This window comes from Mercenaria mercenaria, chromosome 3 (genome assembly GCF_021730395.1).
Source record: "Mercenaria mercenaria strain notata chromosome 3, MADL_Memer_1, whole genome shotgun sequence".
In the NCBI taxonomy this organism is placed as follows: domain Eukaryota; kingdom Metazoa; phylum Mollusca; class Bivalvia; order Venerida; family Veneridae; genus Mercenaria; species Mercenaria mercenaria.
The window spans coordinates 64,304,886-64,330,511 of NC_069363.1; the positions used below are offsets into that span (position 1 = coordinate 64,304,886).

General features: G+C 35.1%; 2 protein-coding genes across 2 annotated transcripts; both read right to left on the bottom strand.

The window, feature by feature from the left end:
• Positions 1–289: 289 nt before the first annotated feature.
• On the bottom strand, positions 290–8,987 carry LOC128555674 (titin-like). The gene is made up of 2 exons (XM_053538752.1): positions 8,869–8,987; positions 290–4,441 (listed from the first exon to the last, which is right to left on the bottom strand). Exon 2 carries the CDS (start codon positions 4,435–4,437, stop codon positions 610–612), a length of 3,828 nt encoding a protein of 1,275 aa, XP_053394727.1. The 5' UTR covers positions 4,438–4,441; positions 8,869–8,987; the 3' UTR covers positions 290–609.
• Positions 8,988–15,598: 6,611 nt separating this feature from the next.
• On the bottom strand, positions 15,599–24,241 carry LOC128555675 (uncharacterized). Its single transcript, XM_053538753.1, has 3 exons — positions 24,105–24,241; positions 18,019–18,334; positions 15,599–17,799 (listed from the first exon to the last, which is right to left on the bottom strand). The coding sequence occupies exons 2-3, from the start codon at positions 18,323–18,325 to the stop codon at positions 17,267–17,269; spliced, it is 840 nt and encodes a 279-aa protein (XP_053394728.1). The 5' UTR covers positions 18,326–18,334; positions 24,105–24,241; the 3' UTR covers positions 15,599–17,266.
• Positions 24,242–25,626: the final 1,385 nt, after the last annotated feature.

The window sequence follows — 25,626 nt, forward strand, 5'->3', positions numbered from 1 at the left end:
AACAAACTAAATATCCAATACATTCTATGCATTTATTCAATAAAAGAGATATAGGGGCCAACAAAAACATCATAGAAACTGTAAGAATGAAAACAATATACTTCTAATGCACCAATTAAATATGGTAAGAGTAAAGAATCTATATTCTAGTAAATATAAGTTAAATGTAATAAAGCCGATTTGCTATATTATGGAAGCGGCCAGTTATTGATGGTGTTTTAAGAATCTTTTTGGGCAGTGCTTAATGAAAACTGTCCTGTGCACTAAATAAACAAATAAAACAAACAACAAGTTTTGGCAGTTTTATTGCTTGTATCAGTTTAATTTACTTGTTTCAAAAAAGATTGTACCGTTCTTCACTATTGAAACCGGGTGCATAAAAAGGGCAATTTAGTCATTTGATTGAATCGCAAATATTATTTTGAAATTTGACACCCAATAAAAAGAATTATCTTTTGATTTTATCATCAATTTGCTAAATTTTTACCCAACATTCACATAGCCTTTAATTTCTATTTTCAAACACATTATTAAAGGGAAGATAAATAAATTTCTAACACACTCTGGCTGTCAAAGGGAACGATCTATATTACAGTCCAAAAGTAACATTTACACAGTTCTTGCAGACGTATGTCTCCTTTCATATTCTCTAATATCTTCGTTAGTGCCTGTTCGTCTCCGCCTAAGAAAGGCTGATAACGTTCCAGCTCCAGTTCCATATTGAACTCCGGCTGCTAAACCACCATCTGCACACGTTTCCCCGGGACAAAAGCCTCCGTGCACTGGATAACCATTTTCACCACCTCTTGCACGGACAACACCCAGACGGAGTGGCTCTTCAGTACTTACTGTACGCGTTACGGGTGTCCTTTCTTCGGGAGGTGCTGAAGTTGAAGGTGGGGTTACATCTGCCGAAGGTGGCCCTTCTGTTAATACCGCGGAACTATCCCTGCTAGGTAGTCCATCTCTGCCTTCAAGAGATGAGCGACTACTTTCACGTGATGTCTCCTCTATCGGACGATCGCGTGGTCTAAGAATGCGTCTATATCGACGTTCACGCGGGCGAAACCGGCGACGAACTGGTGGTTCATCGCGGTATGGTCCCCCTACTGTATCTCGTGGATCATCTCTATACGTTCTGTCACGTATTCGACTTCGACGTCGCGGTAGTGTACGTTCACTTCTGTATCTTCTATCTCGTGAAAATGGACGACGTCTTCGAGATTCCTCTCTATATCGGCTGTCCGAACGTAATGGGCGTCTACGTCTAGGTGACACCTCGTCCCTGTATGGTCTTTCCGGTGGTAGCGGACGGCGTGGAGGAAGTATGCGTCTAGAAAGACGTCTAGGAGGCCGTGGCTCATCACTTAGTGGCCTTTCAGAAAGGGCTGGTTCAGTTGCAGATGATCGTCCAGGAAGACTTCCATCTGCAAGTGGTCTCTCAGAGGCTGGGGCATCACTTCCCGGTCTTGGTGGTTCGTCTCTGTACGATCTTCCTATTTCCGCCGGAAGTCGGCGGCGTGGACGCGGCCTTTCATCTCTAAGAAGGGGCACATCACTCACTGTTACTAGTGGTTCGTCTCTATACCTTCTTGGTGGAGGACGACGACGGCGTGGAGGCAGCCGTTCATCTCTGCGTGGTCTTTCATAAGGTGGAACATCACTCCCCGTTCCTGGTGGATCGTCTCTGTATCTTCGTGATGGAAGACGGCGAAGGGGTGCAGGTGGCCGTTCGTCTCTGAGAGGTCTTTCACGAGGTGGAATATCAGTCCTTGTTACTGGTGGATCGTCCCTATACCTTCTTGATGGGGGCAGGCGGCGGCGTGGAGGTAGTCCTTCATCTCTTAGTGGTCTTTCAGGACGTGAAACATCACTGCCCGTTGCTGGTGAATCGTCTCTATATGTTCTTGGTGAAGGGAGGCGCCGGCGAGATGGTATCCGTTCATCTCTCAGTGGTCTTTCAGGAGGTGGACCATCACTACCTGTTACTGGTGGTTCGTCTCTATACCTTCTAAGTGGAGGCAGGCGGCGGCGTGGAGGTAGCCGTTCATCACTTAGTGGTCTTTCAGGAGATGGATCATCACTCCCCGTTACTGGTGGTTCGTCTCTGTGCCTTCTTGGCGGAGGAAGACGGCGGCGTGGAGGTAGTCGTTCATCTTCCAGTGGTCTTTCAGAAGGTGGAGCATCTGCAGGCCTTGCTGAAGGTAAATCGGCACTTTCTGGTATCGTGCGATCGTCTCTGTATGTCCTTATTGGTGAAAGGCTACGTCGTGGAACCGGCCTTTCATCCCTTAGCGATCTTTCCGGAAATGGTTCTTCTCCATATCGTCTTGATGATGGAAAGCGGCGTCTCAGAGGCAACCTTTCGTCTCTAAATGGTCTTTCAGAAGAGGAAACGCCGCGATCTCGTGATGGTCTGAGACGGGGTCGCCGTGAAGATACTCTTTCATCTCTGAGATGGGGTGGAATATCTCTGTCTGATAACGGTAAATCGTCCCTATATGATATCGGAGGTTGAAGGCGTCGTAACGGAGGTAGGCTTTTATCTCTGATCGATGTTTCAGAAGGCGACGTGTTACTTCCTGCTATCGGTAGTTCGCGCCTAGATGCCACAGGGGGGTCTTGTCCATCTCTAGGTGGCAAACTGCGGCTGGTAGAACGTTGTTCAGATAGTGAGTTTTCATCCAGCGACCCAGACAAAGATGCAGGAGTGCTGTCAACGTTTATTGAGATCTCGTTCATTTGAACACTGTTTTTCGGTAGAATTTCTGGTGAGGCTTGACTGCCGTTTGATAGATGTGCTCCACTCTTGTCAATATCAGATATTTTAGGAGGTATAACATCTGTTTTTTGATCTGAAGTGACACTCAAATCTGTTTTCGAATTATCTTTAGGCTGAATGTCTGGGTTTGCCGATAATGAAATTGCAGACGGATTAACGTTATAGGCAGGTTTAGTATACCTGTTTGATTTATTTTGGCTATTCTCCATGGTATTTAATGTATCCAAAATTACTTTATATTGTTTTTCGGTTGACACAGTTGGTGGCTCCAATGTGCTCTGATCTACGTTGTCTTGCGTTAAATCTACTACCAATTTATCGGATGAGGCTGAAAATTCGGCAAGTGGTGTATTATTTAAATTTTCTTTTGAAAATGTGTTTGATAATCCAACTATTCGTGTTTCCTTTTGGTCGTTAATTGTTTCAGCAGCTGGGTTGCTTGAAGACATAGTTATATCAGATCCTTGCAATTCAATGACATCTGAATTGGAAACAACCTGTTTATTGGACCCATCTGCATCTGGCTTAGAGTTATTTATAAATCCATCAGGTAAATTCATTTTATTAGCATCGGAAGGCGTTTGTTCAAGGTTTGCTTCTGGTATGTTTGTATCACTTTGTGGAGGATTTATATTTTCTGTAGTTTTTAGTTGGGTTGTGTTGTCACTTGGAACACTCCCAGGAGAATCAACACTACTCATTCTTGAAGAGACAGTCAAACGACGATCAGGGAGACTGTCTTCACGAAAGTCATTCCGTGACTCTCGACCTGACCATCGATAAACTGTTCTGTCAGACGGTCGTTCGTCTGCTAGCCTGTCATCTACGTATCGATCTCGTCCCAAGTCTCTATAATCAAGGCGCGGATCTGTTTCATCTGACAGATATAGGTCTGTCACTCTTTCATCTACGTACGGAGAATCGTATTCAACTCGCCTACGTCTTGAACGACCTGTGCTCCTTCGTCTATCCTCTCTGTATCCAGCAGAACCACGTCTTCTATCCCTACCAACTCTTCTGTCCCGATATTCTGGATAGTCGGGGGAAGGGTCAGTGTAATCTCTGTCTCTTGGTCGATATTCTTCATCTCTGTATCGTGCATAATATTCGCGCCTGTCTAGCCTTCGAGACGAACGAGGTCTTGATCTATATCTTCTACGAGATCTAGATCTTCTTCCATCATATGGTGCGTCATAGTCTCGATAATACGGGTCGGACAGAGGCCTTCTTCGTCCCAGTCTGCGTCTGTATGTTCTTCGTCGATCCGAGGGCCGCCCCCGTGGCCTACCATAACGTCTTCCTAACGCTGAAGTCCTTGAATATGGCCTTCTCCGGCGGGAATATGGCCTATATCGACGTACACCAGGTCGACTCCCTTCTTCAGAATACCTCGAATATCTTCTATCGTAAGATGCAGCAGGTCTAGAAGTTCTTGGATATACATGTTCGATTATTCTCCGAGGATCTAAATATATTGGTCGGACTTCTTCTGCAGTACTTGATACATCTGTACTTGAACCATTACTGCGAAAATCTGCACGTGTTTCAGTCAGCAATGGCCCTCCTCTCGAAATTCCCGGAATCGATTCAGACTGGAGGTGAACTAAGGTTGGAACATAAGTTGCCAGTATCAGGACGAGAATGTGAACCCTCATTGTCCTGAAAAAGTTAAAATGTAGATAGAGATCGGATGTAAGAACGGAAGTATTATTTCCACTTTACAAAGTACATGTTGTCACACTGAAGAAGAAACAGATGTATAAAGTTACATATTTTGGATCGACTAGAAGCCTGCACTCAGTTTGCTGACGACAATTTTGACGGAATTGTGCTTCATCATGATATGACTTCTAATACCAAATCCAATCAAGTACTTAAAAAAACCCCGCAAAATCTATGCATTTGGAAAATTTGATCAAAGAAGATTTTCGTATGGTATATATTTATGAAATATGCACGATAAAAAGGTGTTTGTGATAGACGAAGCGTAACACTACCGACCAAAAAGCCTAATATTATGTTATGTTTTTTTCCGGATATACAGAGATTTGTTTGTTGACGGATGGAAATATACATTTAACTCGTTACATCGTTAAAGATAAACAAATTGATATGTTGTTCAATGATGGATGAATTTTTATGTTGCAACACGCAAACGTAAGTGATGCTGACGTTATGTAAAACTTGTAAAACGTTAACGTGGTGGTGTCAAACGCAAAATACTAACTCCAATGAATAAAACTCTGAATTAATAAAAATCGGAAAATTTTGATAAAAATGTTGTTTCTCAGTTTGTAATTGACATCAATATGTAATAACAGTTAATTGTTATAATTGCGCACAGCCGACAACGGTTAGCTTCTATAATAACAAAACTTATCACCAAGTCTGGTCAGATTTAATGATTAAAAATACTGATATAAATATAAAAATAATTCTTGCAAGATTGAAATAATTGCCATATGAGGATGAGACTTATCTAAAGTCCTTAAGTGTAGTTGTGGCAATATCTCTATCCCTGTCAATCGCACATGGACATCTAGTGGCTCTTAATATGGTTAAAACGAGTTTAGAACATTGCAGGACCCTAAAACAGACAGAAAACGTTTTATATTTACAACGAATACATTTTTCTTTTTGCCTTTTAATCACCAGTCACTAAAAGTCAGGGAAGAGGGTTATGTAATCTTATCCTTGTCAATAATTTTAGGCAACTGTTTGAGCGTGCGTGAGTCCATGTCTGTGTATATTTATGTACGCAAATTGTTTCCGGTCAATAAATGTTGTACATTGTCTGGTTTTGAAATAGCTTGACACAGACAGCCAGCATACAAAGCCGACGCAAAATTTCCTGACCCTATGTCAAAGGTCAATATCGCACTGAGAGGTCAAAGATATAAGGTCGTTTTTATCTGCAGTTTATATGCATACATGTATGTTCAAATTACTTGGTTCAAACATTTAGCAAAAGGTCCATATTACTATTTTAAAGGTCAAGGTAACAGTAAGAGTTCAAATTCACATCTTTTTACATGTCCCGTCTATAACTTATGTAAGTAACATACCGAAAACATCCCCATTTCTATGTGATATAGCGTACAAAAACCAGACCTCAAGCTAAAAGGTCAATGCAATGCTTAGAAGTGAGAGATTTAAGGTCATTTTACTTGAATCCTCTATAAAGTTTTATGTAAAAATGGATATTCGAATAGCTCGGAACAAACATTCATCGTAATGATCAGTCACACTTATAAGTATATGACTGAACATAATTTTTTGTCCAGTCTATAAATTTTGTATGAGTGGATGGATACTGAAGTAATTAGGCAGAAGTATTCACGATCCCACAGATTATTTGTCAATAATACATTTACAGGTCATTTTCATGGCTGATCTAAAACTGTTACATATATATAAAAATAACTTGTAAAACCTTTGTCTAAAACACAACACAACATTTAATCATTCAAAAGTGACATACATATGTACATTGACTTTTCTTTCTTTTCCAGTCCACAACATTAGTAGCACATATATTCTGTTATCAAAGTGTCACTACCCACAGGACACACGCTTCTGTGTCCTTAGATCCTTAGATCACATAGTTGGGTATCCGTGTGCTATAAATGCTTTCCTAATAATATATATAGGGAAATTAATGGCGTAATAGATGCGAGAATTAATTCTGTTCCATAGAAAAATGCATGCGAGAGAAGTCCAAGAAATTGTAGACACTGTGAAGAAATTTTTTTTGTTTTAAATCAGACAGTAAGTATTTCATACAAACATATAGTTTGTCCATTACCAAAAAAACCCCCAAAAAACTAGAGATGATTTCTATAAAAACTTGACAAAGTATGCCTTTGAGTTTTATTGAGGGTAGAAACTGGCGAGCGGCACGACCCAGATAATCACGGTCAATTGACTCACTGATATTGACATTTTTTCTTTGCAACAAACTGCACAGTCATTTTACCAAACATTTATAATCGCTGTTTTGATACGAGTAAGAAGTGTTTCTTTCTGGCACTGGCTGAATATAAACGAAAACGAAAACTAGGTAGTATTCCATAAAAGTGTTTCTGGAGGAAACAAATATTTGTATGCTATGTTGCTTGACGAACTATGAGTTAACCAACCTGAATCTCTGCATAACTCAATACATTTTCACAGGAACTTGCGGTCATCTCCTTTAGCCGTTATGGACATGTTGACAGTAGAGTGACTAGCAATGAAAATTTGCACAGTATCATTAGTGCCAAAACAACCTTGCAATATTACAGAAAATCTTTCACGAAATATTTGCGCCTTCTAATTTTCTTCTGCACAAGGCCTCGATACTGCCCATTTACGTTTAATATGGTTGTCAAAATCCTTTTTTTACAATATAACTGCCAATACTAATGACTGTTGATGGACAGTTTAAGAATTGTGATGCGCATTCAAGCTGTAATAACAAAGCAGATTGTCTATATATTGGTTAAACGGTCATGTACCCATGTACTGGCGTAAATTATTCTGACAACACACCGCTAAATTTCAACCAATTACTTCTTGAACGGTACTCTTTTTCATGCATATAAGTGTATCAAATTCAGGTTGTAAAACAGCGACGTCGAAAGATGGCGCGACGCGCTAGAATCATCGTATTCTCTTAAGAATACGGAAAAGGTTCTACGTAAATTCTGAAGACGTCGCAACTTGTTTAGAGGCATCGGAATGATAAGCAGGCACTTAAAAGCAGTATGCAGGTACTCCAAATGAAATATACAAATTCATAGCACTATGCGGAATAAACTTGACGTCTTAAAAGGCAACTGCGAGAAAAAAATACTGTACAACTACACAGTGACTATTTGCAGACCGGATTTGTCAATGGCACGTTTATCTGCATGATAGTTTCGTTGGTCATCGAATGTTATTGAACATGCAGGGGAATATATTGAGAAAAAATGAACAATACTCTATTAAAGTTATGACACGTATATCTGCAGGATAGTTTCGCTGGTCATCGAAAGTAATAGAGCATGCATGTGAATTAATATGTTGAGAAAGAATGAACATTACTCTACTGACGGTGATGACGTTATGACGTGCGTCGATCACCGTTATGTGCTGTCTTTAAACTTTATTCTCAAATTAAAGTTCTTAAATACATATACTGTAACTTTCTGTGTATATTCCTAAACGCTGTTTTAAATGAAAAGCTGGTGAATAAATTATAAGATTCTTTCACTGGTTGTAGGTGCAGATGGGAATATCCGGCCTCGAGGGTAACTGTTTAGGCGGTAACGAGGCTCCCTGCCGAGTTACCGCCTAAACAGTTACCCGAGAGCCGGATATTTCCATCTGCACATATAACCAGTGACAGAATCTTTTTCTTGCATACCGATTTCAAGAAATAATAATAAAAATAAAATCAACCGAACGGCTTTCTTTTTAGAATTACTTCTTATAGCAGTGTATTTAAACAAAACACGGGAAACCAACGTCCGTAAACAGGAAAGACGTCATGACGTTTCAAAACAAATAACAATGTTTAGTTCCGGTTTTGTTTTATCAGTTGCAGCGTAACGTTATGAATTTTTGATAAAATGACATGATTTGAATAGAGAAATTTGCTATCAGGAACCAATAGGAACTGTCAAGGTATTGAATTTTTATTCCGTTTTTTAAACAAAATATAAATTACTGCATAAATCTTCTACATATATGAAGTTCGTAATACGTTCATTTACAGCACGAGAGTCACCTTACACCCGGGGTAAGATGGATTTTTCCAGCACCGTTAAAAATACCGGAAATCCCCGTCTGGTATGCAAGAAAATTATTTACTTGTCATACCAAATGTCTACGATTTAATGATACAACCCTCGCGTAGCTGATTATTAACAAGTAAAATTGTGTTAATGTGAGTACAAATAATATTTATATCCAACATGGGTTAATAAAAGCCCCACAGTTTTGACAGTAACATAATATTGAATACACTATAGAAACATTTGTTTAAAATTGAAAACACAACGTATTTTAAATATATTTAAAATTATAAAAACGACGAAGAATATTTGGGAAAATGTGCTTACCGTTATCATCTAAATCCTCTTCTAAAATAGTGCACAAAAGTACCCTCCATTTAGGCAGCCTATCAATCAAACCCTTTGGGAAATCAGTCTATCGCTACTTTAAGCTTTTTCTTCACAACACTGGTGTAAAAAAATACTGTAAGATACATGTACATCGATCCTTTTTATGTATAGTAGATGTATTGTACTAGGCGACGATTCGAATTTGTCTTAATCAATAATCGATCGTTCCTTCTGTAGAAACTTTATCAAACATGTGTCTTGCTGTTATCAGCCTTTATAAACGATTTTACATGTATAATTGTTACATATGTATATATGCACTTTATTCAAGTAATATTGTTATGTCTTCAAGTTTAAACAACTGCTAGAGGCCATCTTGGTGTTGCATTTTTCTTAATTTCTCATGAACATATGAAACCAAACATAGTCTGCAATCAATTTGCTATGTTGCCTCCTGTGTATGATCTTTTTAAATAGTTCAATTACATAATAGAACAACAGACTTTGTTGCTTAAAACGTGCTTTCAAGTTTAACTGTTGCATTATTTTGGTTAAAAAAATCTTCATTTTATAAAGATGTTGCATTTCATTGACTTTATTTTTTTATTACAGCGGTCTATGCTTCTAAAATCTATTCTTAAAGACTTTGTTACCTTTCGTAGGCCTTGTGAGTGCCGTAAAATCTTTATATCATATCGTCTTTTTTATCAAACCGTGTGACAGATGTTCACCTAGTGGGAAAGTTTGGAGTTTGGTGGAGATAAAGAGTTGGGTTTTCTATATACGACAGAATTTTCTTTGTCCGTAGCCTATGACAAGCTGTTGCATTCCATTTAGATATTTCCTATTCATTTACCATGATCAGCCTTCAAATACTTCTGTATAATTGTCTGTGACCAATCACACAAAAAATTATGAAATTTTGTCCCTGAAACAAAAAAAAAATGTTGATATTTGTTTTAAATTAAAGTTGGATATATCATTTAATGCTCATTTTATTTAGTTGAAATACATTTGTATGTCAGTGATAAAATTCTGAAATAAAAACATTAAGCCGTGACGGTCCTAAAATTAAAAGTCACATTATAAGTAGATCAATTCCGGGTGTCCAAAAGACTGTGTGGCAACTAAAGTGCATGAATTTTATTGACACAATACCTTCACAACTCTGTGAATTAAATTAAGAATGTAACAGTTGTTTTGCGTTATCAAAATTGAATAATAATCAGATATTTTATCGTTTTTTACTGTAGCAGACATGGGTTTTTGGTGAGTCTTATCAAGAGTAGAAATGAAATTTGCAATATGCCTTACACCCCTTTGCACCGCTTTAAGCGAAAACTCTAGTACAAAAAGGTGTATTGAATAGAATCCGTGGTCCCAAAGAAAACAGACATATTAACAACACCTAGCGGTGAAAGAATCGAAGCATCCCTCACACTTCTTTGTATCGACATGAAAAACGAACTCTGTTGGACAGAAACATTTTTATAGTTTTCAGGATTCTGATGACAAGAAATAATATTTACACTGAAAATAGTTATAACAGCTAAGCTCTGTCGAAATATTGATATTTTAAAACTAAAGGATGACAATTCAAAAATTTAATTTACATGTATATCTGTAATTTCCATAGCCTTTGGCCATCCAAGTCACAAATTTATATGGAGAGTGCATTTTTTATTAGAAAATTAAACGTGCATAGCATATTTAGATTTATTGATAAAATGCATAGCATGATCTCATTCGTATTTGAATCACGATATACTGCAAACAAATTGTTTGCTTGTTTTGGGTTTAACGCCGTATTTCATGTAACGGCGGGCAGTTAACCTAACCCGTGTTCCTGGATTCTGTACCAGTACAAACCTGTTCTCCGCAAGTAACTGTCAACTTCCCCACATGAATTATCAGAGGCGGAGGATGAATGATTTCAGACACAATGTCTTTTATCAAATCGTCACGGAGAACATACGCCCTGCCCGAGGATCGAACTCACGACCCCGCGATCCGTAAACCAACGCTCTCTCTACTGAATGTATCTTCATACTATGCTCTCTCTTCTTGGCATACTGTCACAATAATAATGAGTTAACTTTATTTTAAATTTTAAATTTTTCAGATTGGCATGAAGATATGTTAAAGAAGATTCCGGGCATTTTTATTGCGCTAGCAGTATTTACCTATCCCCAAAGGTTAATTTAATTTGTAAAAAGACATACGCATACTAAATAACGGTGTTACTGTTCTTACAATAATTGTTCTTACAGAGGCGTGTTTTTAATTCAGAGTTTACTACGGAAGTATAGTTAAACGGATATTTTTATTTTACCAATGTAGTTTGGCTTTCACTACAATGGTAGACCATGGGAATATTACAGATAGTTTTGGCCTGCAGTTATTATTATCCGAATATGCCGAATTTATTATCTACTGAAAGCTTTATTATTCCTTCTCTTGAGAAGGAATATTATAGTTAAATAAGTCACACTTTACTGAGCTACTGATACCGAAAGCTGTTGTCATTACAAGCTGGCCAATAAAACTCCGTGACCTGACGTTAGACTATTCTTTCCTAATGTAGGCGACTCTGACTGAACGCGTTCCGTGGATTACATATTACTAAACCTGAGGATATTATTTCCTCCATTCTTGAAGAACATAACATACATTCAGTCGACCAGATAGACATATATCAGCAAATTTAAATGTAAACAACTAAATATTACCGTTACCTTGAAATGCATAGTTAATATATGAAAACAAACCCCATTGCGACCCTCTAATTATGCGCAACAAATCCAAGCATCAGATCGTAATGGATTGACCGGGTCTATGTCTTATTGCCTTATTTACTCTACTGAAAGTGGTAACAGATTTAATTTGTTGTTGGATTTAACAATTTATGTTAAATAACTAGCGTAAATACTTACTTGAAATTTTTTAGCAGTATAAAACAGACATTGCAACCAAAATTTTACAAGATGATCATTTTATATTTATATAGATATGCCCTAGAAGGAACTTTTGCTTTGATTTAACTTGTATATGAGTTTCTTTCATGATAACATGTTTAGATATGATTCTATTTATATGCTTCAGACATACACTGAATATTTATACATGTTCATTTCTTTACTGGTGTATTATTATAATGATTTTACTGTAAATAAAACACTTAATTGTCTTTTGCAAAACTAGTGTGTTTTCTATAACGGGATTTTAACATCAAACTTTATATGTATTAGAACAGTTTATTTATTATTTATATGTAACAGTGTATTAGAACAGTTCTACACCTATTCTCAGGTTTTCTAGTTTTGAAAAAACAATGCAGTAAACTAATAACAGATCAATCAATTAAGGTGCATTATATAAAAGCTTGAATTGTTCAATGACTGTATCGCCAAGTGAAAAATAACAAATGCCAACTAGAATGTGTCTGTAGGACACAGGGTGTGCCCCACTGGTACATTTGTCACAAATAAGGAGCAATAATTCAAATGTTTGCAGTCCTAAGGTGTGTATAGCCTCAACAAACATTTTATAAAAAGGATTCATTATTCTAGGCCATATACTTTTTGAGTTATGAGCATCACAAACAAAAAATCCACTATTTTGGCTATTTCAAGGTCCATAACAAGATTAACGTCATGCAAAATTTCATGAATTTACATCAAATATTTTTTGAGCTAGGCACGTTAATGTGTATTTTTGACTATTTCAGGGGCCATAACTTTAAAAATAGGGGGCGGAGCCAGCCAAAAAATAAGAGATGCCCAAGTTTATATCATGATAAAGACTCATGCAAGTTTTCATTAACTTTTTTATTTACTTTTTGAGTTAGGCGAGTCACAAGGTAAAAATGCACCAAATCTATATGCCCCCACCACTCATGGGGTGGGTGGGGGGGACACAAACAATCATGTGTAACATATTGACATAGTACATATAAATTCAAATTGCACTGTTGAAGAGTGCATTAATTATAATACATTATAATGATTTAACTTCATTTTTCATTCTGAAATGCAGTATTTAATTAATCCAAAATAAGTTGTCCTACTTTGAAATGTGAAGCTAGTGAAAGATAACTTTTCTAGGACTATTTATTTATCTGGGCAAGATATGCATAGACAAAATATAGTCTTCTTCATGATCTATGGATTATCATATACACAAGAAAGCTCAACATTATCTTTTACTTTCAAACAAATTCATCAAGAAACAAGAAACGGTAATTTTTACTTTGAATAATTTACACGTATGGTATGATCACAGCAATTATAAGAAAGAAATGTATAAATATATGCAAAGGTTGTATGAGATTTTAACATTCGTTTTCCAAGAACGAATCAAGGATTTAAAATCAGAACGATATAAAATATATATTCTATCTAATGGTCACACCAACACCATGCAAAACGTTGTCCCAAAGAAATTATACACAAGCTTTTACAAATATACATAATTTGTATATCAGTGGAGGCGTTTGGAATCGCATTTACCTTGCGGAATTGCTGTTGCAGAAACACCTGTTGATACAATTCAGACGTTAAAATCAGCAAAATGTTCGTCTTAGTTAAAAAGAAATGGTAATCAAATTGTTTTAACAATTCAGCTAAACAAACGAAACCGATGTCACTATCGAAATTTAAAGCATTTACCGGATGGTGCTTTGTGAAAATCTAGCTAGTGTATTATGTGAGTTGCGCTTCAGTTTTGCACTTTAACTTGTAGCTTTTGTTGTTGAAAACACAGCCTTAGGGTCCATCCCTATAATATATTATCATTGGTATCATTGATGTAACAAAAACCATGCCAATTAACTAACTTGACTGAGATTCATTAAGATGTAACACGCTTAAGAACTATAACGTTTCATCGGTGGACTAATTCATTATGGTCAAAGTTTTTCAGATTCGTTATGTAGATTGTATCGCCACTTTGAAACGTTGTGAGCTTCTGCAGTAAATTGATATCAATAGTAATTTCAGAGGCATGTGTTATTGCAAATATTTAAATATATGTCAAACATACCATAGAAAATAACATTAAAAGTTTTTTATGAACATGAAACATAAAATTAATGAGAGATGACGTTAAGCTGAATATACACGAATACGATATCATTATTCTTTATCTTAATTTTATGGTTTATTTTTTTTATATTTCATTGACTCCAATAGGCGTCCAAATACGTAAAAATAACACATACTTACTGCATCAACAATACATTCACATTAAAAAAGAAAATAGGATAAAGATTCTTTTGCATCGGGCTTCAGGGTCTTTGATATTCCAAATTTGATGTTATGCATCCATTAGGAATATTTTTCATTTGAATGTTTTGAAAATACCACCCTACGCATTACGAAAATATTAAATACAATGGAATGAGTTTGGCTGTGCCAGCGGCCGCACTAACAAAGAACACTTTATGTAAGATGGTCAACAATATATATTATTCTTTTCAATTTAATCTTGCATAATAAATCTGATAAAAATATCTTAAAATTGCAGTGAGGATAAAGGACCATAAGCGTCATCATAGGTATCAGTCATTGTCGTATTGTCATATATTTTCATGATAAATAGACGTAACACACACAAGACCCATGATGGCTGTATGGCAAAATTCAAGATCACACTTAGAAGTCAAATGTCAAAATGTGTTTACTTATAGCTTGTCTGTGCCACAACTTTACCAGTAATTATCGTATTTTCATATAATATTGTTCAAATGTTCAACAAGATAAATAGCCATGGTGCATACTAGACCCATGAGTTTAAGTTCATAGGCAGAGATCAAAAGTCCAAATGGGCTTCTATATTACTTTATTATTAGTTATGATAATTTTTAATAACTTGAAACAAATTTTCACCATGATAGATAGTGTGTCACAAACAAGACCCATGACATATGAAAGTTCAAGGTCACACTAACAGGCCAAATGTCAAATAGTGGTCATGTACATCTTGTCCTGGCTTTAATTTCATCATACAGTGTTGTTTTTCTTATTCAACTTATTACAATGTTCTCCATAATCAGTAGATGTATCCAACATAAGACCAAATACTGTACGTCAAAATACAATGTTATCACCAAAAAAGTAGCAGATAAATCTTGTGAAATGCCATAACGTCATCATTTATTGTCGTGTTTTCAAATAAAAAAAATCAACTTGATTAATAGGCGTGTCGGACACACGACCCGCAACTGTATGTCATAGTTCAAGGTCAGCTTAGAGCTTCAATTTCAAATGCTTCGACATGTTGCACCAGACATATAACCTTATCGGACATGGAAGTGTTTGTCAAAGTTTGTGCAATATATTTTGCGAGAGACTTGAGTTATACCACACGAAATTTGAATTACTGAATTGCTTTTAATTTCTGCTTTGATGTGCTAGCGACAATGTTACATTCCAACCAAAGTAACCTTAAAGTATAATATATCCATTGATATGCTAGAATTAGTTTCATTCATCTCAATCAATGGCTCATCTTCACTATATAACTTCGTCTTAATGGATCTGTATAATATTAAAGAAACGAATTTGAAACATTTATTTCATGACCAACAAGCATCTGTATCATTTCTGTAAGACTGTGAACAGAGATAATTTTCCTTATTAGATGTGTCGCATTGATTTAAAATTCAATACATAACATAATATTGCTTTTACACATCCTTCATAATTAATATAAAAACACAGAAAACATCAACCTTTAAGTGCATAAAATCCTGCTTTATTACTCATGTACATTTAAGGCATGTTTCTTTATTAACGAAATGTGTTAGTCACCTTTGGTTTGCATTTAAAGTTTGGTTTAAACAATATTTATTAATCAAAATTTATTTACTATATGTACATATATTAAAAAGGCACTGAGTAGGAAGTTATTAGCTTATCTGAAACTCTCTTCTTAAAATTTGTATACTTGTACCAAAAACGAAAAGCAAAAACATACCTTTTTACATTTTTACAAAATTTAAGTATTCATGAATCAGAACAAATATTAATCATTATGATTTATTCTGCGCTAAATCGTAGTAGTCTAACTGTGAAGCATGTACGCGTTAAGGTATTGGACCCCTAATAGTAATGTTTAAAAAATGGCATTTGCTTGGTATATTCTTAAAGTTGACCATGTTTCACACTGTGTTGCAAATTTTAAACAACTTTTACCGTGCCGTGTTTTTTTTGTGTGTAAATTTTGTATAATTTATAGAATTTCCTCAAGCTCAAGTAGAGACAAATTTAAATGTGATGGTCACTATCTATAACGTTTGCAGAGAATTTATTACAGCATTAATTTTGATAAAAGAAACATCAAACTATTGTTAAACAATTATAAAACACAAAATAAAACTGTAAATATAATTTTTTCTAGGGTGCCTCAAGTAAACAGATTTAATGAGTCAGAATTCTAACTCCAACATTGAAAAATTTAGGTCGAATCTAGTGGGTCTGTTTTGAATTTTGTTCACTTCATTCTAAAATAACCTTGGGGCAGAAGTAAAACCTACCTGCATTTCTTCCACAATATGTAATCTAAAGAATGAAGACAAAATAGAGAACTTTTACCACATTAACTCAGTATTTTTAAAGATGTCTAACGCTACCCCTCCTGATTCAGAGGTAAATTCACTTTGAACAGCAAAACATCGCTTATAAAATGAAACTTTTCCACTTTTGTACAATACATCCATAATAAGCCTTGAAAGAAGTAAAAAACTTACTAGAAAAAAAGGAAAATATGGAAAAAAAATGTTTAGTCCCAGTGGGGCTTGAACCTACGCCCCACTGAAAATTGCAGTCAATGTAGGTTTATGGTAGGAATTGAATACTCTTCAAAAAGGAGGTACTCTATTATGGGCCCAATACCTTAAATGAATTTAAACATAGACAGACGCTTTATGTTTTTCAATTATTGAAGAAATATTAATTGCCTCGTCTTCTTTTTTTGTCCTGTAGATATATATTCACTGTAACTTTCATAAAGAGATTTGAGAATCATGGTGTCCTATGTGTCATCATGAAATATTTTTCATTGACGACACATAGGACTTATGTGTAATTCCAGAACTATACCTCCAATGAGCTGAGCACTCTTGGTGGTTATTTCAGAGTTTGTAAGCATAATACAACTGTAAAAAAGTACATATGGAATTCGTTGAAAGTCGGATACATCAAGGGACACTCACACATAAAGGTAAAATACGCAAAAACTACGTCAGTGTTCTCATTGGTCGCTGTACAAAATGACACAAGCACCGGCTTATTAAAGTCAGTAACTGCTACGGTAGTTTGACATTTTAATGGTGATAGTCAATCTTGTATTTTAGACGACTTATCGATTTACATTTCATTATCACATTATCTTTAAATCAGTTTCGCTGCACTGAAGGTCTTCTAGTAATAAACATTTCATACAGTCTCAAATCCTTATTTCTCCCTGTTCGCCTTCGGTTTTTAAATTCTTCTAAACTCCCGATGCCAATTCCATTTTCTAAACCAGCCGACCTCCCTCCGTCTCCGCAAGGCTCACCAGGACAAAAACCACCCATGAATGGAAATCCATTTTCTCCACCTCGAGCAGCAACTTCCCCAAGCCGGATTACAGTCCGCCTTCTTGAACCGGGTCTCTCTCTACCTCGCGTCTGACTACCTGGTCTTTGTCTTCTAGTTCCTTGTGTTCTTGGCCGCCGCCTTCGTGTTGTTCGGCGTGAATCTTGTCTGACTCGGGTAGGTCTGGCTTCTTGCAGTCCCCCGTCTAATGTATTACCAGTATTAGTCTGCTGAGGCCTTAAATCATACAATGGGCCACCAATATCATACCTCTGGCCGTACGGAAGAGTCCTGCCCAAAAATACCGAATCTGCCATTCTCCCGCCACCAAATTCTCTTTGGACATTGTAACCTAAAATGATAGAAGATATATTCTAATCAATGGTTACTGTGTTACATTCTGTTTATCTACAGAACAGTTAAAGAAATTTGCTGTGCATATCAAACTGACAAATGCGATGCCTTATCACAAAATTTATTGTGAGAAACACTTTTGGAGATATATTTCAATTGCGTATGTACTTTGAAACACCACAACATAAAATAAGTAAAACAGTGTCTTAAGTACTACCTGATCCTAAATGAGGTTGATATGGTGTATTATATCCAGTGTGACGAGGCAAAGGTCCCAGATAGGAAGAATGTAATCCGTGGTGGGAAGGCCTAAATCCAATATCATAAGTCCTGAGTTCATGATTGGGAGGAATAAATTCAGCATCGAAAGTCCTGGGTCCAAGTTCCGGAAATCTCAATATACTTTCGGGAGACCTAAATCCTAGCAGCTCGGGAGAGCTAAATCCATACTCATGAGGTCCAAAGGTTTGTTGTCCGCTACACGTTTGTACAAGTACAATGATTGTACTCAAGTAGGATCGCATGAGTGAAGCCTGTAAAATAAAAAAAAATTCATTTTAACCAGTCGACTAACCTAAAGATATACAGATTGCCGCCATTATACGCTTAACAAAAAATTCTTAAGCCCCCCCCCCCCCCCCCCCCCCCCCCACACACACACACACCCTCCCGATATCCCTGAAAATATATTTCATATTATAAATGGTACATTTTTGAAAGCAAAAAAAATGTTTTAAAAAGTAAGTTATAGATAACATGGAACAATTACAACAAAATCGAGCGATGCTATGTTATCATTTTATTCAAATTATGGTCCAAAACCAATTTAGGAAGTAACAAAAATAAGCATAACTGTTTCACATTAAGAAACAACAAATACAAGATCTTCTATAAAGTAAGGGGACATAATTCTGATGTCTATCAATCAAAACTGTACACCATATAATTCAAGAAGAGACCTGTACAATTGTATCTAGTTTAAAATGTCTGGTGAATGCTTAAAAATGCTAATACATTTTAATATCTATATTTTACAGATTTAACGCGATTTTTTTTCTTTTAAATTGGTAATTCTAGAAGAAATAAAAATATAATGAAATATTTTATCATTTGAAAGGGAAGTAATTAATAAACGAATGAAATGCATTACTTTACAACATTTATATTGTACTAGTAAAATTAATGTTGTTTTTTTTTAACTACAGACCATTGAAAGTGTTGGTCAACTTTTAAAAGACGTAAAATAAATGAAATGGTGCCTTTGCACAATGTAATTCTGTTGACATTTCAACATTGTATCACTAACATACTTTTTCTGTGTAAAAATCTGATAAACCACTGTTACAATTCCATTCTTATTCATCAGATGCTCGAAATGGTTCTACCGGGGAACCATGGTAGATCTCTGGTATGCGAGAATGTTAGAATTCTAATCCTTATCGTGCTGGACACGATTGATTCTGTCTTTGCGACCAGTGTAGATCATGATGAGCCTGCACATCCGTGCAGTCTGATCAAGATCTGCACTGTTCGCTATTCAGTATGTATAGTTTTAGTAAGCACCCCTTTTAACTGTTAATGGTACTGTCCAGACTGAAAGCTGGACAAGTTCATGGTAGAAATTTAGCAGGGTAAGGGCTAGAATATCCGAAGTTTTGATCTGTAAAACTGTTTACACACGTACACAATCTATAAATAAGACATAGATAAGTAATGACCTTTCAGTTGTGCTTTCTGATAAAAACTAGGAATCAGCACCCCTCCCCACTTCAATGTCCGCATTTAAAATCAAGAATTGTTCTTAAAAATTACTCACTGCATGAATTATCTTAAAAATAATGTTTAATGTAGGCCTACTTATAATTTTCGAAAGATATTAGACTCTTCATCCGAAAATTATTCCAATATTATAGTTGTTACTTAACCTTTTAAAGTAAGAAAGGAAGATAACTACCAGGTAAGAGAATGTTATAGCTTTGTTTTTCAAATTTAAAGTATTTCTTTTTTGTTTTGTTTTACAAAAAAGCGACTTCCTCCTTTCTTGTCATGCATTTCAACATCTTGCCACTCGTTGCAAATTTTCAATTCCTCGTTCATATCCAAGATTCTTTACTGTTACTTCAAATTAATGTTATATACACTTGTTTCAACTTGTCCTTACACAAATACTTAGAATAAAAATCGAACCCTCGACCTCCTGCACACAAAGCGGACACTCTACACAAGTCAAAAGCGTAGCAATCGCTAAATCTATGCACCGGTCTGGTGTGTTACATTCCTAATTAAGATAGCTATTTTTCTAAAATAAAGTCTAAGTGATAAAAACAAAGTGCAGCCAAACTGGGGCTTGAACATAAGGCCTTGTGGTGTTATTCCGATGAGTCACAGACTGATAAACCAGTCTGTTTACACAAATTCTTAGTTTTATATTGATGTGTTATATTATGAAATACTCATCTGATATTTTGAAAATTGTCCTCCCAGTTGAGAAGTGAACAAATTGAATCTCAAAGCACAATATACAACCATGGTCATGTGTTCGGCACAAAATGACACACGCTGAGAATAACAACCAACGAAAACAATACTGAAATCTAAGGCCTCAAAAAACCATTCCGCTTGGTTTATCGGCTGAGCCATCAGGCGGCCTCATCAACTTCTCAAACATTCAGCAAACTTCCACATCCCCTATCTTATATAGCCTAGGGAACCAGAGGTTCAGTTGCTGACTTATTATAGGTTTAATAATACTTTATTGCATTTAATATATACAATGGGATTGGGCACAAATTATATCAACATTATTGAAATCCACTCCCAGAAAATTAACAAATCAAGGGCAACTGCAAGAAAATATATGTAGTTACAAAATCAAAAGTATGCATTGTATAATTTAAACAAAACAAAAAAAAAACGGTTGTCAATAATTACTGAAAGTAAGGATTATTTACAGTGGGCGTGGACATTCATACTCATATAATAATAAAGTATACAGTTTTCTTAAAAGCGTTTTGAACTCTTCAAAAACGATGCACTATTTGGAAGATATACGAGTTTTCCTCAAGAGAGAGAGAGAGAGAGAGAGAGAGAGTATCACAACCGATCAATAGCAAATCAAGTGATATATCATACATAGACAAACTTCTGTAACTTATTGTAATGCATCATTATCATACTTCTGATTGACCAGTTTGCATTGTCCTTACACCAGTATCATTTCTAGTATGACTGGGACACAGTACACTTCTGAGTTTCAAAACCAGCTTTGTTGCGCTTCAAAATGGTAGCAACTCAATTTGATAGTCACTACCAAAATGCGTTGCTACCATTTTGAGGTGTAACACAGCTTCTTCTGATACTCGGCATTCAAAAGTTATGGATTTGCTTACATTGTGTCACGGACACTACAGTGTTTCAGTGGTCTTGAAAAGCCAAGTTCAAAAAGAAAATTATGAATAGACACATTTAAAAACCACTTGTAAAGATGAATAATTCTATTCACATACTTTCTCTTTAATATAAAAGTTATGCATATGGTAAAAATAGAAAATGCATAACAAACCACAGACTTAACTAAAATGTCTTTGTTCCGCCAACAGTTGTCTGGTTTTTCAATAAAACATGCGGCAAAATAATTTCTAATCAATCATTGTTTGACGTATATGATGCATAGCTTACAGTAACTCCTTATCTATTCAACACACAATGTTTAAAACACATAGATTTTCAAGTGCAAAAAAAAACATAACGGTGGAAATACTCATGTTTGGACCCATTCTCTGGTCTTGTAAATGTTTTACCGATAAAGGTATCGCATATGTACTTTGATTTGTAGAAATACATCACAGTTTTATCAAAAACATATGTTTTGATACATTTCATATAGTAACATTATTATAAGTGCACATAACAGGCAAAACTAAAAATGAGCATGGCGATATTTCAGCAAGTCATCGATAAGGGAGACAATTCAATATTTCACAAATGCTAAATTATCAGAATGTTCTCCCTTATTTATAATGATGTTTTCTTTTATCTTAATGCTAATTTATGAAAAATGAACTCATTTTCTGTTCATTTATTATCAAAATAGTCAGTGCAATATAGAATTGTTGACACAGGATCAGAGTCATTTGATGTGTTTAACGTCATACCAAAAATACAAAAATAACATCATTTGATTTGTCTCAAGGGTATTTCTATTAAGAAAGTGAATTTTTTTTTTTTTTTTTGTTTTACGAGATGTAGGAAAAGCGTTGTGGCACACATTCTTATATGTAGGCCTATGTAAAAGACATGTTTAGCATGACCTAATAGTATAAACACAATTCGCGGTTGATTGATATCAACTGGCTCAGTGACACCGTTAGCATTTTCATAACTTGTCGGGTTTGTAAATGTCAACGGAAGCTTGCTTTGTTAAAAAGGGCAGAATAAAATTATTTGATGACCGAATTGTACGCTTAATATGCTGGTCATTTAAACTTTTGGGGTTGAACTAATTCCAACTTAAACTTTTTGGTGTGGAATAAGAAGTATGTAAGGAAATATACATAGAAAAAAAAGTCCTCAAAAATATCAAAGCACATTTTTGAGATATTGCATCTGGAATTCCTAAGTAACGTCTACATGCATATAATACTTATTGCGGCCGTTACTGTGGACCATATGCTGTATTGTTCTTTTACTAGTAAAATAAAGCATAACGATGTTCCTTGAATATCAGTAAAAATGTAATTTTAAGATCTCCAGCACTTACTGATAGCCTACCTTTAGTATTTTACCATCTTTGTCAAAAAGCGTTCAGAACATAAGTGTCAAAATTCAGGACAGAGTTTCTAACAAAATGATACATACAAATTTCTAAAACAGACTCGTCGGCAAGAACAACGCATTCATAGGGGATTCGCGAAACAAATATGTATTCGCAATGTTACTTAAGATGGGTGGGGTACTTGATATTAATATTTGCTCGCAATTCATAAACATTTACGACAATTATTCATGCTTTTTGAAATGCTTTGTTGTGCAATGCATGCATGTGAATAAAGAAATGATAGAGAGATCTACTTATATTTTTAATTTATTTCATTGTAGATAAATTTGCAACATTTTGTGAAATTAAAATCTAAAGGAAGTTGCCCTTAAATATAATATTTTCAGAGTTTGGCTTGGATTTATTTTGAGGACTTTTCCCCTGTATTGTATACTTAACTGAAGATTATAAATCAGCACTAAAACTTCATGTTGGAATTAATCTGAGGTAAAGACATCTTGTCTAGTATTATAACCGGCCTATACATCTAACTGCAAAATTATATCTTACTGTGTGTAACGCAAATAATAAAAAAAAACAATATGTTATGAGTGTTTCATATAGCGTAAACTAAGATAAACTACAGGGAGAAGTGAAAACAACTGAACAACATCATGAGAAACTACATCAAAAATGAAAAAAAAAAGGAAAATGCTAGCACATATAAATATGATAATGTTTAGATGTTGTCTAATGTATATGATGTAAGGATGTTCTACCGCAACTTAAAGCTACCAAACGGTAGTAAATAGAGAGAAGAAAGTCACAAAGTTGACCTAACTGGTGCATGTTCAAGCAATCAAGATAACATATGTGAAGCAATCCTACTGATTTAATTTGAAATCTCTAGTATGACTAGCCTGTCTAATACATGTTTGTCTTGCTATCTATGGCAGAGGTCGACTCGAATTTCAAGAGAGTCTACGTCGCACTGTACTATATTGCCTGATTGTTGTTATTCTTAAAAAGGTTTTCTTCGTCAGATACCTGTGCATTCAGTACACTGGCACCAGACCAGAAACAAAATGCCACTGTTCTTGTTATACCATAGGCCACCACTAGCTATATGTAAGAACCAAGGTTCTTATAACATATGGTAGGATACAGCATATGCATTGGCATTTTTCTTTCTGGGTAGGTGTCAGTAATTCATTAAGTAACTATTATGTCTTTTTCCGTTAAAGCAGAAGGTTTTCTAGTGGTAGTGTACTCTTAAATGTAACAAAGGGAGATAATTAAAGACAATTTTACAATGGAGATATTTTTTCAGAAATATATAGGTTCCTGCACAATGAGTGACATAGGGATGTATTTCAATGGTAAGTAAAAGTATTTCACAGAAACCCATTAACAGTGAAAATTTTCATACAAATCCCTAGAAAAAAATAACTACTATTTCGTTGGTCTTATCACTTAAAATTTAGTAAAACACACAGTAATATGTCGAAATAACGTTATATTATTTAAATAAACCTAAAATAACAAACCTTTTAAAGTAACCGCAATTGCAAATAGTCCTTCTTGAATTGTTAAAGTAGTGTTTATTTCCTTGAGTAATTGACCTGTTAAAGTAACAAGTTCATAGTGCCAACTAAGTTTAATTTTAAGCAACTAAATAAATATATGTTCCTGTTATGACAAGTGATGAATTGATCATAACTGTAAGGTCAGGTCGCCAGGCGCATTTATGGAATTATTTAATATATTATAGGGCGTTAGAAATGTGATATGAACTTTTTTGAATATGTACTACAGAAAATAATGAGAATTGTGGCAAAAATATTAATGTGGTTGTGGAAGCGAAAAATAATATATGACGCCATAGCTTAAATTAGGTTCCGGTCGAGCTTTGTTTCAGTATTGATCAATGGTATGAAAGATATTTAAGTTTAAAAGAATTTAAATGAACTCAGTCTAAGTACACACGTCTTCATTGTTGTAATAAAATACTAGTAATATTCGATATAAAAAGCTTCTATTTCCCCGTAAATACAGTTAGTAGTACTGGCTTAAGTGCAGTTCTGTTATATGTAAAGTTAATATTGTATCCAGACTGTAAAAACTACGAACCCGTTATTATGAATTTCAGTTCAATCAAAGTGTTTTTTACATTTTCTCAAGCGAAGCTTGGAATGCATCTATTAACAGCTCTACTGGAATGTGTTCTTACTTTGTGTGAAAATATGTTTCAATAAAATAACTGCAACTTGTCGTCAAATAAGAATAATTTACTCCCAATGTCTAAGATTCATTGGAATTGGCGTCATACATATGAAGTATATCTCGTTACTAACATACAATTAACATATACAATGGTCTTATGATCACAAGATAAACCCATATAATCTCTTTAGAGAAGGAAAACACGTAACTTTGTAAGGGAGTTCAGCTGCCGTACTAGAGTTAACACGTAAAATGGTACATGTATTAACTAACAGTTTCTACTCCAGTGATGATGTCATACGAGATACATTTTCTGCCCGAATCCAAACCTGCCTCTACGCTTAGTATGTTAGGTACAAACTAATCATGGCTGTCAGAGACACATTTGAAAGTACCAAGAACATAAAGATGAAACTTCATTCTATTGAGTACAGATGTTGATGAAGAAGTATATATGCCAAAAGTCAAACTGCTATTCTACTTAAAATTATATTTATTCAGTACACCATTAAAATCAAATGTGAGGTCCATATGGACTCTATACGTCCAACAACGTTAGTTTTTAAAAGATCCGGGGTTTAAGCATCAATGTGAAGAATACAATCATAAAACTTTCTTGATTTAAATGTTTGTCTATCTAAAAATCTGCCGTTCGATCCATCAAATCCATATTAGGAGTTCAAATAAAATAAGTTTCATATTATGGAGTGGTAGTAGTGCCTTTTTTGTCTTTGTTTTAAATTAAACAAATGACACGAAAACGTTGTTTTATGAAAAATGATATATCCTGAAAGTTTTAAAACATTTCATAAAAACAAATCATAATCACATGAAGTCAAAATTGAA